The sequence below is a fragment of the Camponotus vicinus genome, unplaced genomic scaffold, assembly GCF_025532165.1.
Source record: "Camponotus vicinus isolate PSW18456_S1 unplaced genomic scaffold, iyCamVici1.0 SCAF_3, whole genome shotgun sequence".
Lineage (NCBI taxonomy): Eukaryota > Metazoa > Arthropoda > Insecta > Hymenoptera > Formicidae > Camponotus > Camponotus vicinus.
Window position 1 is genome coordinate 22,589,318 of NW_028141967.1, and position 15,179 is coordinate 22,604,496.

The 15,179-nt window shown below is 38.9% G+C and overlaps 1 protein-coding gene across 4 annotated transcripts in view; it reads left to right on the top strand.

Annotated features, from left to right (window-relative positions):
• The first annotated feature begins 2 nt into the window (after positions 1 to 2).
• The window catches only part of Siz (Brefeldin-resistant Arf-GEF family protein schizo), a 40,928-nt gene continuing 25,751 nt past the window's right edge, over positions 3 to 15,179 (top strand). Inside the window, exon 1 of one of the 4 annotated variants that reach the window (XM_083094480.1) lies at positions 3 to 560. In XM_083094480.1, the coding sequence (XP_082950606.1) occupies positions 322 to 560 (239 nt within the window). In that variant the 5' untranslated portion in view covers positions 3 to 321. Of the gene's footprint in view, positions 561 to 10,764; positions 11,050 to 15,179 lie in introns of those variants that run through there. The other 3 variants (XM_083094473.1, XM_083094479.1, XM_083094483.1) reach the window with 3 other exon arrangements.

Consider the following 15,179-nt stretch of genomic DNA (forward strand, 5'->3'; position numbering starts at 1 on the left):
CGTCTCGCAATATGGCGAACGTACAATGAGGGGCTGTCGCGTCGTGCGTGCCTCGTCGGCGCTGTCTCGCGGGTTACAGTGACGTGATCGCGTATACGTACGATCGTTGTCGTAATATGGTGTCTCGTGACTCGTCGCGGCGCGTCGTAAGTCGACGACGCGCGCCTCTCGCGTGAAACTACGCGAGGGTCGAGCGGACGACGTTCCCCGGACGTGGGGTGGAAACTCACGAGCGTAACGTTTTCGCGTCACATACGACGGGAGTACGAGGGACACGCGCGCGCGCGCGCGGCCGCGGTCGGTGAAAGTAAACAAATAGTTATGAGCGCGATCCTCGACAGCGAGGCGGCGGCGCCGCCGCCGGGCGCTCTCCTGGACTCGGACGTCGAGGGCATCCTCGAGGAGAAGAATCAGCTCATCAGCCGCCAGTACGCCGAAATTGAAAGGCTGCAGCGCGAGCTCGCCGAGGTCGTCGGCGAACGGGACGCCCTGCTCTGCGAGGTGTCAAAATTCAAGTTCGAGCGCGAGATGACCGACCTCAAGCGTCTGCACGATGACAGGTACGTGCGTCTGCTTCGTTCCTTCTTTCTTTGAGCCTTTATTTTGAAAGGGAGAAGATTTCGATGATTCGGGATTGAAATCTCTCCGATCATCCACTCGGATGTACGGATCTTTTTTTCTTCTCCATATCTTGTGACAATTTTTCACCCCGCTCTTTTTTTTTCTTTTCCTCCACAACGCGTCTGTGGTTTTTTTTCTTCTTATTCCGAACGTATGTGACACGATTTCGCAGCTGCGAGAAGAAAAATAGATTCGATCCCGGGGAAATTAATTTACCAGCAAAAGTGGCCATATTTTTTCTTCACGTTCACGATTACGTTAATCCTCGATCGCATTTTACGCACACCTACGCCTTTTATACTCGAACAATATAAATGTAGCGCGGCTTTTTAGTCAGATAGAGAAAAAAGTACGGGTCTTGAAGCTAACAAAAGATACTTGTCCCCATTTAGCCACGTTCTTTTAAACTTTGTTACTTAAAATGAGATAAAAAAGAAAATCAAAATGTGAAAAAAATAGCTAAGTTTATAGAAATTCACATCTGTTTTTGTTTAAACGAAAATTATAGCATAGCGTTTCGTCCTTTTAGTTCGCGCTTCTCGAGCATAAGAAGGAGATGCAAGACAGACGTGAAAGGGCGGATCCACACGCATCCTTTTCCCGCGCGTTTTTTCTCCGAATATTTGCGCCGACTTATCCGCGATTTGCTCTCGTATTTATCGCCTTTCATTTGTTGTTTATTTCTCAATCTTCACTGTAGATCCACCCTAGTTAGGGTGTCTAACGTGAATTGTATTAGGAGGATGGTTCATCCTTCCGGGAGTCCGAAACATGTCACGTTGCTCTCCTCCATCCCCCTCCCCGTTCTCAGAAAAAGCCATCAAATATCAATCACGGCGAGATTGATATTGCAACAGCGAGCGTGCGATCGCGTTTTCATACAAATTCTCTGACAGTTATATCATGATGCGAGTGAGTTGACGTGATATCCGTGAACCGAAGGACGCAATTCGCGTACGCAACGAAACGCGATATGTGCCTCGTTAGATTGACTTTCTATTCGGCAATGTGTTGTTTCTGGCCATCAATCGAATTTTGATCGATGTTATTGAACCACATGCATCGTAAGCCACCACAGGCAATTTTTTTCGACGATTCAAAAATACGGATCGGTCCAAATAGTTAGAATAAAATAAGTCGAAAATATTTCTTTTAATATATTTCTAGCAATTGTAGAGCTTTCTCGCATTTCTTTCGATTAAAAGTTTCAGCTTTAATTCAATTTCTGTTTCTGCCAAATAAAGGATTAACACTTGTTCATTGTTGCTTTAATTACGAGATTATAATGCGTTCAATATCGCATTTCTCTTAATAGCTAATTCCGCGATGATTCTTTATCGGAAATGTCGAGGAAGGTTATCACCATACGAATTTTTTAACATTGCATATCTCTAGATAAATTTTAAATTATAGTGTTATCGAAGTAATGTTTATTCGACGTTAATCGAAGTATATAATTTTATCATTTTTATCAAGTTTCTAGTTTATCTCTCATTTTCAATTCTCAATTACTCAAAAATATTCCGTTGGGGAAAAATTTATTTCAACACACACATGCCAAGGGTATTATAAAAAAAAGTTAAACGTGCTTGATAATTTTGAAAGACGCATTCGTTCATTGTTTTATATGAAGAATATTATATGAGAATCGTCATGTCGACGAGTAGTCGCGATGATTAGTTGTCCCGTTAAGCTTAGCCGCGTGTTTTATTTCATATGTCGTTTGTATATATTGACGTATCCCTGGTGGATGTTTAATGTGCTGTCGTGTACGACACCGTGTCGATAATGCGTGTTATTAAAGCGAATGTGAAACAGACGACGCGTACGTCACTATCAATGTTGCAAGCGCGTACAACAGACAAATTGATAATCTATGACAGACGGGGAAGGGGGAGGGGGAGGCAGAGAGGGAGGATACCTTGCGTTGTGTCCGTGTCATCGAATTGCAGATAGAGACTGCGCTAACAGCCTAGTCGATAATGCGATACGCGTTTATCCAATGTGGATGCGAAATATCGCGGAATATATTATAATTTAGCTCCGTACAGAGTTTATCTCGTTTCCTCCTCGCATATTGTGCAATCAGATGCAACGCTAAAAACGAAAATTTGGTGTACACACGATTGAACAGTCGATTGAACGAGACATTAAATTGAAGTAATAACTGTCGATTAAACGATTTAAATTAATTTGCAACGGTTCGTTTCTCATTTTAAATTTTCGATTGTTAGAAAAAAGAAATTTAAAATGTATCGTCAGAAATCACCTGGCATAAATAATCACAAGTATCGCGAATTAATAGAGAAATTATTATGCTATCTTTCGAGTATGTATTGTAAAATTAAAAATAACAATTTTTTTTTGTTCAACAAAGTTTTACGAATATATTTCCTCTGCTCTGTAGATGTCATGTTTAATTTAAACGCGCATTAGGAAATCGTATTATATCTTAATAAGGATAATTCGAATGCGTACGGGTCGCGCTCATAAGCGTTGTGTATTCCCCTAATGCATTGTCGTGAGAGTATATAGGGAGTAGACACAACGAGACGTGGTAAAGTAATCACACACGTATCGTCCATCTGGAAGAGAGTAAGCGCACAACGCGTAAGACGTTCCCACAAGATAGACTCTACGAAGGATATAACCGTGATACGTGTCGTTAGCATCTGCTGTAATAATAATTAACAATTACATCGGATGCTTTGTAATTCCTCGTGGCTTTTCTATCATCAATCTTTGCCGTGACAGTTCCCGGATACATAATTTTTCCCTTTATATATTTTTCCTGGTTTGATATCGACAAAAAAATTTTTTTTTTTTATTTTTTCCGCGCGCTAGAAAAATGTACGCGTATATTTCGCAGCACACACATTTCGTGTGCATATATTCATATAGTATATTTATATAATATTTAAAAAACATTTAAAAAAATGCATGATATTATTTTTATATTCTTTAATATTATTTAATATAATTATAATATAATATTTATAATATATTTAAAAATATATACAAAATTTTTTTTAAAATTATATACTTACTACATAATATATTTGCAAATATTATATAAATATTATATTTAAAAGAGCATTAAATATAATATTTATAATATGCATTTGAAAAAAAAAAATATGTATATATATTAAATACTTTTCATATGTATATTCTTTTTTACTACTGTTGCGATACATGCTCTCTCAGCTGACGAATCAGCTTGTACGGATTTTAAAAAGGAAAAATCAGACGTCGTAAATATAAATGCTTGGTAATCGTGACGGTAAAAAAAAAAGATCTTTGTGACTGTCCAAAGCAGTGACCTTGAAACATCCTATTGACCTGCTAGATCTCTTCCCTTTGAATCCGTCCAACTTTTTACGCTCGTGATTTAATACATCTGGGTTGCAGAGAACCGGTCCTTCCTGCCCCCGAACTTCGAAAACTTTTCACGTGTGCGTGAGAGCTCTTTATCTCGCTCTCCCAATTGTATATATCGCGAGACGTGCGCGAAACTACTGCTACTCGCAAAATGCTAATCGAGCAAACACGTGTGTGACGCAAATGACGCGCTTGATTTATTCCTGGATTGTGTCGGCGCTTTTCGGGCCACCTGAGAGGAGCGAGAGATTATTTCTTTTTTCTTTCTTTCTTTTTTTTCGTAAAAAGCGCAGCTTTTTGTCGCACGGTATTTTTACCGTAAAAAGGAATCGCGAATGTTCGATTGCAACATTATTGCGAGGTCGACCGGTCATGCCAAATATATCTCGTACATAATTGCGGTTGTCCTCGTATATACGATTTGGAGGTTGGGCGATATTTGACACAGATTTGCGCGCTCGCTCTCACGAATGCATCCGGTATACCTATTGTTTCCAGCAATTTATTGCGCTTGACGTCGAAAGTATCATACGAATTTTAAACCTTTACTTTCATGCGTTCTCAACAAAATTTCTCTCTCTCTTTTCTCCATGTTTTTCGATAATTGATATCACTTTTGATAATTTCTAACACATCTCATTGTATTTCTCGCGTCTCGTTTTTAATTTTATCAGCTGCGCAAACAGTTTTTCTCGAGCAACTCTTCCCTTTTGACGTCAATTCTCTTATCAAAGTTAAAATTCATCGAGGTTAAAACATCAAAAAACGGTGCAGTTTTTGTAAATTTGCTACATTTTCGCGAAAAAAAATAAGGTGTAATAAATAATAGAATAAGAGAGATTATTTTTTCCTTGGAATAACACGTCGATTTTTGTTGTAAGAGTATGATGTCATAGCAGACATTTATAAAGGTTAACAAATTATAATTAAAATTGTTTAATTAATTTTATTCAGATTATACAAAAATGAAAAAAAAAAACAAAAACAATTTAAACGCAGAAGAATTATTTTTCCTCTATCTTTCTCTCTCTCTCTCTCTCTCTCTCTCTCTCTCTCTCGCAAATAAAGAGATACACGAATGTGACTTATCTGTTTTTCGACAGAAACATGCTTTGCAGTTTCTCGAGAATGTTTTCTAAATGCTTTTAGAACGGTTTTTGCGGTAAGCATCCGTCAAGTGATTTCTTGTCTATAGCGAAAGAATCGACATGGTCACGACATGGGAAGACGTAATACTTGGTCGAAAAGAGATTTATGTTTCCAAGAAGTGGCCGCGAACGTTCGCTGTCCCAACAACGCTCCCGACTCTTCTCCTACATCTGGTACGAACATGTTAAAAACAAGGCTCTCATATGACACGCTCACACTCGAGCTTACTAAACGGCGACAAGAGTTTTCCTATATGTCTAGCTTCAGTGTCCCCTACATGAGCGGTCGTAGATTTTTCGAAAACGAGAAAATAACTCGTTTGCGAGCGACGCACATTATCGCTGATGCAAGTATTGTGAATACTTTAACCTCTGTAATTATTTCAAATCATTTTAATTATGTTCATGATCGATTTAACTAGGCGTTCTGAGAGTGTTCAACATATATGACCGTAAGATTGCGCTTAAGGTCATGTGATTCTTCTCGTGCACGGTGCTGATTGCATCCTACGAGAGCTGTTTTGCCCCGCTCTTGCTCTTTTTGTCTCCATTGAGTAACATTTAAGCGTCGATTGACTCTTGATCGCCTTTATCGGATGTAGGCAAGGCTTTCACGGCGGTTCCAAAGTACAATTTCGATCTTCCAATGAAACGATTAGCTGCGCCTGTTGCGTGACTAATTGGTGTCGGTTAGCATCGACAGTCGCGAAATCACTAATCATCAACGTGATGCATATGCGTAGGAAAAATATACACACACATACACACATGTAGATAAATAGAGAGAGAGAGAGAGAAAATGTGCAAATATTTTTGTTGTCATCGTCTGATGAGAGGATTGCATTTCTTCCTCTCTTTCTTTTTCCTTCTTACTCATTCTGACAACGACATGAATAGTTTTTATTTTCTCGTGGGGACCACTGCAGAGAACTTTGGACTTTTAATTCTATTTTTCTCTCACATTACCGCATGCGACAAGATTATTATTATACTCTGCTTAATTGAAATCAGTTATTCGCGGAATTTATAAAGCGTCAAATATAACAGTATATGCTGTTCTTGATTCGTATTAAAAATCCTTTAATTTTACGACTAACAAATGTTTTTTCCACGTCCAATTAATTCATTGTAATTGACATCCAATAATGATTGTTGGGATTGATACAATCTCCTCTTGACGGTTCTAAAAAAAATGTGTGTACGTAAAATTAATTCCTATCGTAAAAAGAGACTTAATTTCATTCGGAATTTAATTCTCGCAGCCTTGGAACTTCTGTCAATCCTGTCAATTAATATTCTGCCGATTCTGTCGTTTTAACAATGATTGTCCGAATTTGCCGAATGAATCGTGCAAACACACGTACATAAGTAGACTAAACAAGCTACGTACGTGGTTCGTATTCAGTTCACGAATACGGGAGGTTGAACGAAAAAAAAAAAGAAATCTGTTTAACGAGAAATTGGAAATTCTTTGCGCGCGGTAGCAGTAGGCGTGGTAAATTGCATTACCAGATAAAGCAGGTTCGGCATTTCGGCCAAGGTTGTCACTCGCAGCAACGGAGCGTCACTGCTACTACTGTCAATATCGTGCATCCTCCCAATCAGCTATGTGTGCATAAAATCGTCGCCTTGTAGCTGTTCAGTGACGCTCACCTAGTATTTAGAAACAAACGTGCCGCCGTGAATTGAAAGTTCCAGGGAAATCTGCTCCCGTTTCATGCAAAATTTTCCATGCGCTCGAGATTCTACTATTTATATCTAAACGGATCGAATGTCGGAGTCTGGAGAGAGAGATGAAGAGAGAGATTTCTATGGACTCCGATTCACTTATGCGCTTCTATAGTTAGCCGGTAGACCACACGGACTAGAGAGTCTAAATCTAAAAAGCTTCCCGTCCACCACTACTTTTAAACTCTCCGAGGGCTTTCTTTGTGTCTTACACTAGAAGTAGGAGTAGCGTGTGCACGCGCGGTTTTTTCGACCGCGGTCTGAATAGATAAAACACGCGTGCACCGATCGAAAACGTCTCTACCGAAAGGTCGATAAACGGAAACGGGTCTCTGGGAGAATCGATGTTTGAAGGACCAAAAATGCAAATTGCACGAACCGCCGCGTTATTTGATACGTGCAAAAAATTTTTATGTCATCGCCTCGCTCTTCCATGCATTTCCCAAAGCATCTCGGAATCTCGAGGCGACGGCTGGAGTTATATCATCGTATCATCGTACGATGTTGCATGGGCGGAAATAGCGACTGACAATCGATAGAAATGGACCGCTTTATATGATTTCCCGACTACAATGTCTTGAGTCCCTTGGCGACGACTGTCTGAAATGGACGATGATTTAAATATGGAAATGGAGCACGATATACGTTGCTGGGAAGACCCTCCTTTCTGCGATTAAATCACATACAGATGTCTGCATGATACATTAGACTCTTAGAGTCAGATTGTGAGATTTGTTTTCCTCGCGGAAAAAGATACGCAATATACTATTTTTTTATTCATTACGCTAGAATCAATGACACACATATTTTTTGATAGACAAATTTACATATTTTATAAGAATGTAAAAGAGTAATTTTTCAATATTTTTATTTTGCTATCTGAAAGTGCTTTAGATAAATTTACATATTTTATAAGAATATAATTTACATATTTTATATTATAATTAATAAATATTATATTATATTATATATTATAATTTACATATTTTATATCATATATAATTTACACATTTTATAAGACTGGAAAAGAATTTTTCAATATTTTTATTTTGCTATCTGAAAATGCTTTTTTCCTTATATATTTATAATTATTCGAGATAATATAATGTTGAAATAACATTTCTTACTCCAGTGACTTTTGCGTCCATTGTGAGGCGCCCGGGATTTCGTGGTAGAAATTCTTTATACTTTGCGTGCAAAGAGAATCACAGTGAAGCAGAGCGGGCTTAACCGCGTTACTTTTATTCCGTGCTACCAGGATTCGTGCCGCACACAAGGTGGGGCACAGAGGGCTGGGTTAACAGCCCGGTGTGTTGCGGGCTAAATGGATCGCGGTCTCTCAAAGCTACCGTTCGTCTCTTGGCCGAAATATTGCAACGGGGCGGCTACTATCGATTACTGATTGAGAGTACATAGTATATTTTGGCTCGCTTGTCGGGTAGAATATGGCGCGCGTGCGAATCTGGAACGCTTCGAGCCGAGTACGGTGATAGATACTTCGACGACCGGTTGATAAACACTTATAGGGAAACTCTATGTCTCGCTCCTAACGCACTCAACATGGAGCGCACGAAATCGTACGGCACGTGTATTGACTATATCGGGCGTTCCGTAAATAGTCGGTCAAATAAGGCAACGTGTATGTTATGTATATCTATTCCCTAATGAAAATTACATACAGGGTGTTTCTTAATAAGTATGAAAAATTTTAGGAGATGATTCTTTGTCGAAAATTAAAGGGGTTTTTCCATATAAAATTTTTCATTAAAAAGTTCTAATAGAAAATTGAATGGGGGTCGCTAGTTTCATTCCCTTATAACAATACGGGAGGCTGAAAAAAATATTAATAAATAACCTTTTTAGAAAATATCCACCTAATTTCATTTCTTTAACTTGTTCCAAATTTGAGGAAAAAAATAAAAACCTGATTTTTACCCCCATTTTTAGAGGAGTGTAACTCCACAAGGAGAGATATAGGAGTATATGTTTATATGAAAAACCCTCCTTAATTTTCTCCTAAAATTTTTCGCACTTATTAAGAAACATCCTGTATATTTATAACTACATAAAAGAATTTTTCTTTCATATGAAAATTTTATTCGATGATTTCACGCATTAGATAACTTGGCGATTACTTTTTGAAGGATTCCGTTAAAAAGTGAACCGAAAAATAAGGTCACGCTATGCGTTTGTATTTTTGAGGGGGAAAAGAGCCGAGAAGCGTCTCCTGGGAACTATTCGCGTCGTGATGGTTTTTACGAGGAAGGTTTTTTATTTCGGCGCATTAATCGCGCCTTTCCATTTCTTATTTTACCGAACATCCCATAGTTTACGATCAGCTTCTCAAACTCGGCATGAGCTATTGACAACCGAAACGATAGCGAAACTAAGACACGAGTGTGATAAATCATCAAATTCCTCGTCGGCCATCACGATCGCATTACGCGTCTCGATGATTTATATCGTGACATACGCAGTGTCTACAATGTATGTATATATATGTGTATTCTGCAAAAGCGGACTCGCGTATCGTTTATACAATACGTGAACTGAAGCGTCGAAAGATTTCTATCTGCGGCAGATACGCTGTGACAGAGTTGCTGAATAGAACAGTTCTTGCAGTTTCATTGACGCTATAAAATCGATACTTGCCTATGTGATTGCCCTGTCTCGCTAACAATAGCGTTGCAACTTTGCGCGAGGAAAAAAAAATTAATAATATAGCCGTTTAATATATCTATTTAATCACTACTTAAAAGAGTAGGAAATAGTCATTATTATATTCACGAAATAAATCAAAAATATTTTGCGACAACTCAATTCATCTACGATTTATTGAGACATTTCTTCATTTTTTATTTTTCCTAAATCTTTTCTTTTCGCTTCGATGTCTTATTCTGCATTCTCGTTATTTTTCGTTGAACACAAAAATTGCCTCGGTTCACCTTTGCAGCGACAACTGCATCTAACGATTCATTTGCCTTCATTCGACGTGGGCAGAAATTACTGTAGTTGCAACGCAAGTGACGGCGGTTGCTTTTGGTTTTGAGAATTTCACGGGGTTGAAAACAAGCGAGGGAAAGAGAGGAAAGGTCGTGAGAAGGGTGGAGTGTCCTCTCTGCAGCGACGTATAATTACGCGAGTACTTTAATGCCTTTGGTCACGCGAGTGCCAGGCATGTATTGTCCATCTCTTTTTCTTATTGTATAGAAATAATACAGCCAACGATTTCCCCCTCTTTTTTATTAATACGATATATGACTATATTAATGCAAATTGAAAATTCGATTTCAAATAATTGCGTGTACAAGTCTTTTACGTACACAAAAGTTACTGAAAGCGGTGCAATCTCTTGAATTCTCGATTCCCGCAAATGGACAAAATCGTATGCTTCGCATCAATCGCCGCAGTTCAATTCTCGTGTGTCTGTAGCATCCGAGTTTATGGAAATTTTCAACCCTTCAACTCTCGCTTTTATCGCTCGGCTCCCACGATTGGCCGCGTTCTACCTCGAATAGGATCGTCTAGTCGGCAATTAATGCGCTCGAGAACTTTTCCGGGGAACTGACGCGGAGAGGAGACGCACCGGTTTTTCATCTCGATCTCTCACACGCGGAAGGGCGGGAAGGGGGGACGCGTAGCTCTTTCTCTCACGTAAGGGAGCGACGAACGCGACGTCGCGACGCGAGGAAGAGCGCGAGCGTACGACAAAGAGGAGGAAGAGAGGGAGAGAGAGAGGAGCTGGGCGAGAGATTCGTGGGGACAAAGGGACGTTCGTCGTGACGGCGCAGACTCGGCGGACGCGGGCGTCCCGACGCCCTTTATATCGCGATGCTGCCAGTAGTTCTCTAACGATTCACGTCGTACTCTCCCCATTCACGCGCACCGCGGAAAAACGGCGCCGGCCCTCCTCCCCCGCATCTCCCCCACCCACGCTCCACGTCCTCTTTCTTCCCCGGTGTTCTTTGCCCATTTTTCTCTACGCGAAATTCATTTTTCGATCGTGCGCCGAGTACATTGTGTTTGTTACGCGAGTTTGCGTGCGCGCTGATCGCGCGCGTGTGCACGCGTGCCAAGTGCAACGACGCGTGTGCGTCATAAGCCCCTCCGACATATAGACGACAGGGTGGTGTTGAAAGTTGCTCCGGCTGCTCCGAGTAATAATGTCCAGGTAAATATATATATATATTCGTAAATTTTCGTTTCAAGGATAACGTTGATGATCCTCCATTAATATCCGATCCTTTTACGAGCCTCCTTCTTAATCTCTAGTTCCTTTTTTCGTATCGTTCTTATCCAGCGATTCATTTGCGCCTTTACGATGTCTGCGAGCGTTGAATCTTTATAGCCGCGGCACCCGCGAAAATAAAATACCGTTCAGGCTGAGTGCACTCTCGGTCGCCCACGCGCACGGTGTGCATCTACGAGATGCAGATTTGCACGGTAACGTCACGACAAGAGTTGTGAATGGTGGTGCGACCTTGCGGTTGGAATGCAAAGTCGGCTGAATCGGTGTAAGAATCGTGCAATCGCTGGATAAACCAACGTAAATCGACTTTGTACTACTACTACTACCACGTGTTGCAATTATTGTTGTAACATGGTGACCTTATTTCTCGTAAATGACAATCTTGCAGTTTTCAGACGTCGTATTATTACTTCTCCTCCAGAGACAATTATGATGAGAACTCGGTTATTCATGTTTCCTTCGTGCATCACAAAGTGCTTTTTCTTTTACCACATGTTTTATTTGTTTCAATTTTTCCATCAAAATAAAATATTTTAGATAGAATTGTATAATCTTTTTGATGCTACTTTTTATAAAAAGTTATATTGTGGAAAAAATTGATAGATAGTCGTTTGCTCGCAATATTGTCAAGCTTTTACTTATTTCAATTTTTCCATCAAAATAAAATATTTTAGATAGAATTGTATAATCTTTTTGATGCTACTTTTTATAAAAAGTTATATTGTGGAAAAATTGATAGATAGTCGTTTGCTCGCAATATTGCCAAGTTTCTTCTTTTATACACGTATTATAGCTTCTAATTATTTCAATTTTTCCATCAAAATAAAATATTTTGGATAGAATTATAATTTTTGCTGCTTTTTTTATAAGAAGCCATATTTGTGAAAAAATTGATAGCGTCAAGTGCGATGCTCGCGACAGGGGTTTTTTAACGAATGATTATAACGAATGTATTTACGATATAAATGCGAATGAAATAATATTATCGCGCTGACTGTCTGGTTTTGCATGCGCAAACTTACATTGGGACTTTCAGTTTGTTTAAGTGGGCGTCTCTCGCAAAGAGATAGCCGTACTTTCTACGCGTTTCCACGAGAAACCGTATATTTCATTCGATTAAAATTGACCGGCTCGTTAATTATACATTTTTCTTCTCGGGCTCGCTTATTACGATCGAGTATGCATACCTATTGTATATCTCAAGGCGGGAATTATACAATACGGTTTAACGACATATTTCTGCCTACGTACTTAGGCGCGCACGTGGGTAAACTTAGCATTAAGGGAATGGCCGTTCAAGGCGAGTCTCTACGTGGGTCGAGCGTGAACCGACCACAAATGGTCACAAGACCACGCCGTATTGCAGCCATATTGCCAAATTGTCCGTGAATTTGTTTCTACCGCTTCGATTCATTTACCGTGTATTATTCAAGCACAGCGAGTGTATCCGCCGTGCTTCCTTTATTCCACAATATCTGTAAACATCCGTAAAACATCCGTAAAATTTTGCTGAAAGAGTAAAATAAACGAAATTTTCGTTGCCGGAAATATTGGGCAAAAAAAGAAATAAATAAATCAACTACAAAGTTAGTAAGTCTTGATGCTCGCTTTAATGAAATCTTTGGGCGACAAATATCTCCTCGAGAACTTGTACGGAATTCGCGCTGAGCGAAGCTTGAATCTGTGCCAATTCTCCGAATTCTAGCACGGCTAAAACAATTGGATTGTCGTGAAAAAGGGCCAATGTCAATTGCCCTTGGAATGGCTTCGGATTTCCTGAAATAGAACGCGAGTTTTGCATTTAATCTTAATGACCGTGACATTTCGACAATCTATTTTCGAATCAAAGATCTCTCGTAGATCTGGAAAAGAGGATCTCATGGAATTAAGATCCATCAACGAAATTTAATGGAAATTCGAGAATTAACGCAATAGGAATTAATGCATCTACTCGCAGCAGACATTGTTTCGGTTACTGTGCTATTGATTTTGTGCTGTTTGTTTCGTCGACCCCACGCACGACCCTTCGATGTTTCCGCACCCTTCTGAATCATTCAGCATTTACTTCTGGCGGTGGTGGCGGCAATAACAGCCCTCTTTAATAGGAACGCGTCGGTCTCGCGTGCTATTCCGTGCACACGTTCTGCTAATTTCGATCGAAATGACTCACGCACGGATAACGACGATGACTCGCGCGTGTCGTTTATTATGTTTGCACGACACGCAAAATCTCCCTGACGTAGATATCTATTTCACGAGCGACACACGGATCGCTGAAATTTTAAATTTGGGACTGGGAGAGGAATTCTCGAAAATATAAAAGCAGATGCGAATGACTGGCTACAATGAAACGTGGAAAATATTCACCGGCTTTCGCTCTAGCGAAATGAAACGTACACGTCATGGCGAGAAAATTTATTGTCGCTGGTACTCGTTGCGCTATATCGTCGATAATGTCTTTTATTTCCTTTTTATTTTTTTTTGCGCGCGAATTGAAGAACCGAGTCCAAGGGTTTTATGGGAAGTTTTTCGCGCCACTTTTTTTCTCACATCGATCGGTGTCGAAGGGCTCTATCGGCTCTATCTATATATATGCGTACACCCTCATGTGGTCGTCATACGTCACAGAATCGTCACGGTACGATACGCATGATACGTGTAGTACATGAAGATTATTGTTCTTGATTATTGCCGTAGCGTGGTCGATAACAGATCGGTGACCGAGGGGTAAAAATTTATGTTGTTTTATTTTCGTGGAATTTTTGCTCGATAACAGTTCAAATTACGTCATAGTAGGAAAAATAGGAAATCTAGTGGGCGTATAATTGACTGGTCACATGTACACGCAAAAACATTATGCTTATCGCTGTCGGCTGTGTCATAAAACATCGAGCAATATATAAATTTACTTTACATTAATTTCGACTTTCGGAAATATTAAAATTTATATATTAAAAAAATAAATGTATAAAATATATGTATACGCATTAATATTATAATTATATAACGTGAAAGAAGATAAATATATGTAAATAAGTTTCACGCTCATAGTTTAGTTGATTAATCTTATTTCCACCTTTATCATATAAATCTGTGCAAAGAAAGATTAAGATTACGCGACGTCAATGATAAGATATTAATATATTTATGTCATTCTATCTATATTTAAGTATGACATTATTTCTATCAATTTAATATTTTAATATCGATCGAATCCATACAAATGATCAGCGAAAAATCGATTCCATCGGCTCATCGTTTCCATGGCATGTCTTCTTTTTACGTATATAATCCTATCATAAGTATAACAATTCACGAGAGATAAGATAATGGTTCGCAAGATTGCCATTGTTGCTATCGTTCACAAGTATCGCTGTGATCATTATACTGTATAATTCTCGCGGACATTTGACACTTTTCGATCGTTAATGTTGGACGCAATGTGTTGTTTCTTAAACGTGTGTTGTAGGAGGGCTCATTACAGGTATAGACTCTTTTATATTTTTTAGCGTTCACATATATATACCTAGATACGCGCGAGTGAATGTGAAATGTGAAGTGAAAGTAAAATTGACAGCGATCGTATGGAAATTTTTTTTGCAAGCACAAAAGTCTCGCAACATTTAAAAATATATAAATGTATATATTTAAATATATAATATATTATATCATATAATATATAACATATTATATATTATAATAAATATATAATATCTATATAATTAAATAATACATTTATATATGTACTCGTATTGTCAAGATGTTATCAAATTCTATCGATTCAAATCGATGTAAGTAGAAGACATTATTTAAAACGTCAAACACATTCGCAGGATAGTTTTCAAGGATGACGTATCGAAGATATTTTATTGCACGTCATAAATTTGCGCGAATTAGTTTATGGCAGGAAGAGCTGGTTTACTCAGAGAGCGCGATATATAATTAGAAGTTAGCGTAGTGCGTGCTGTTGACACTTTGTCTTCGTTCCCGCGTAAGCGTGCAATTGTCATTTTAATTACCGAGAATTAGACACGGTGTGTCGGCAACGGTAA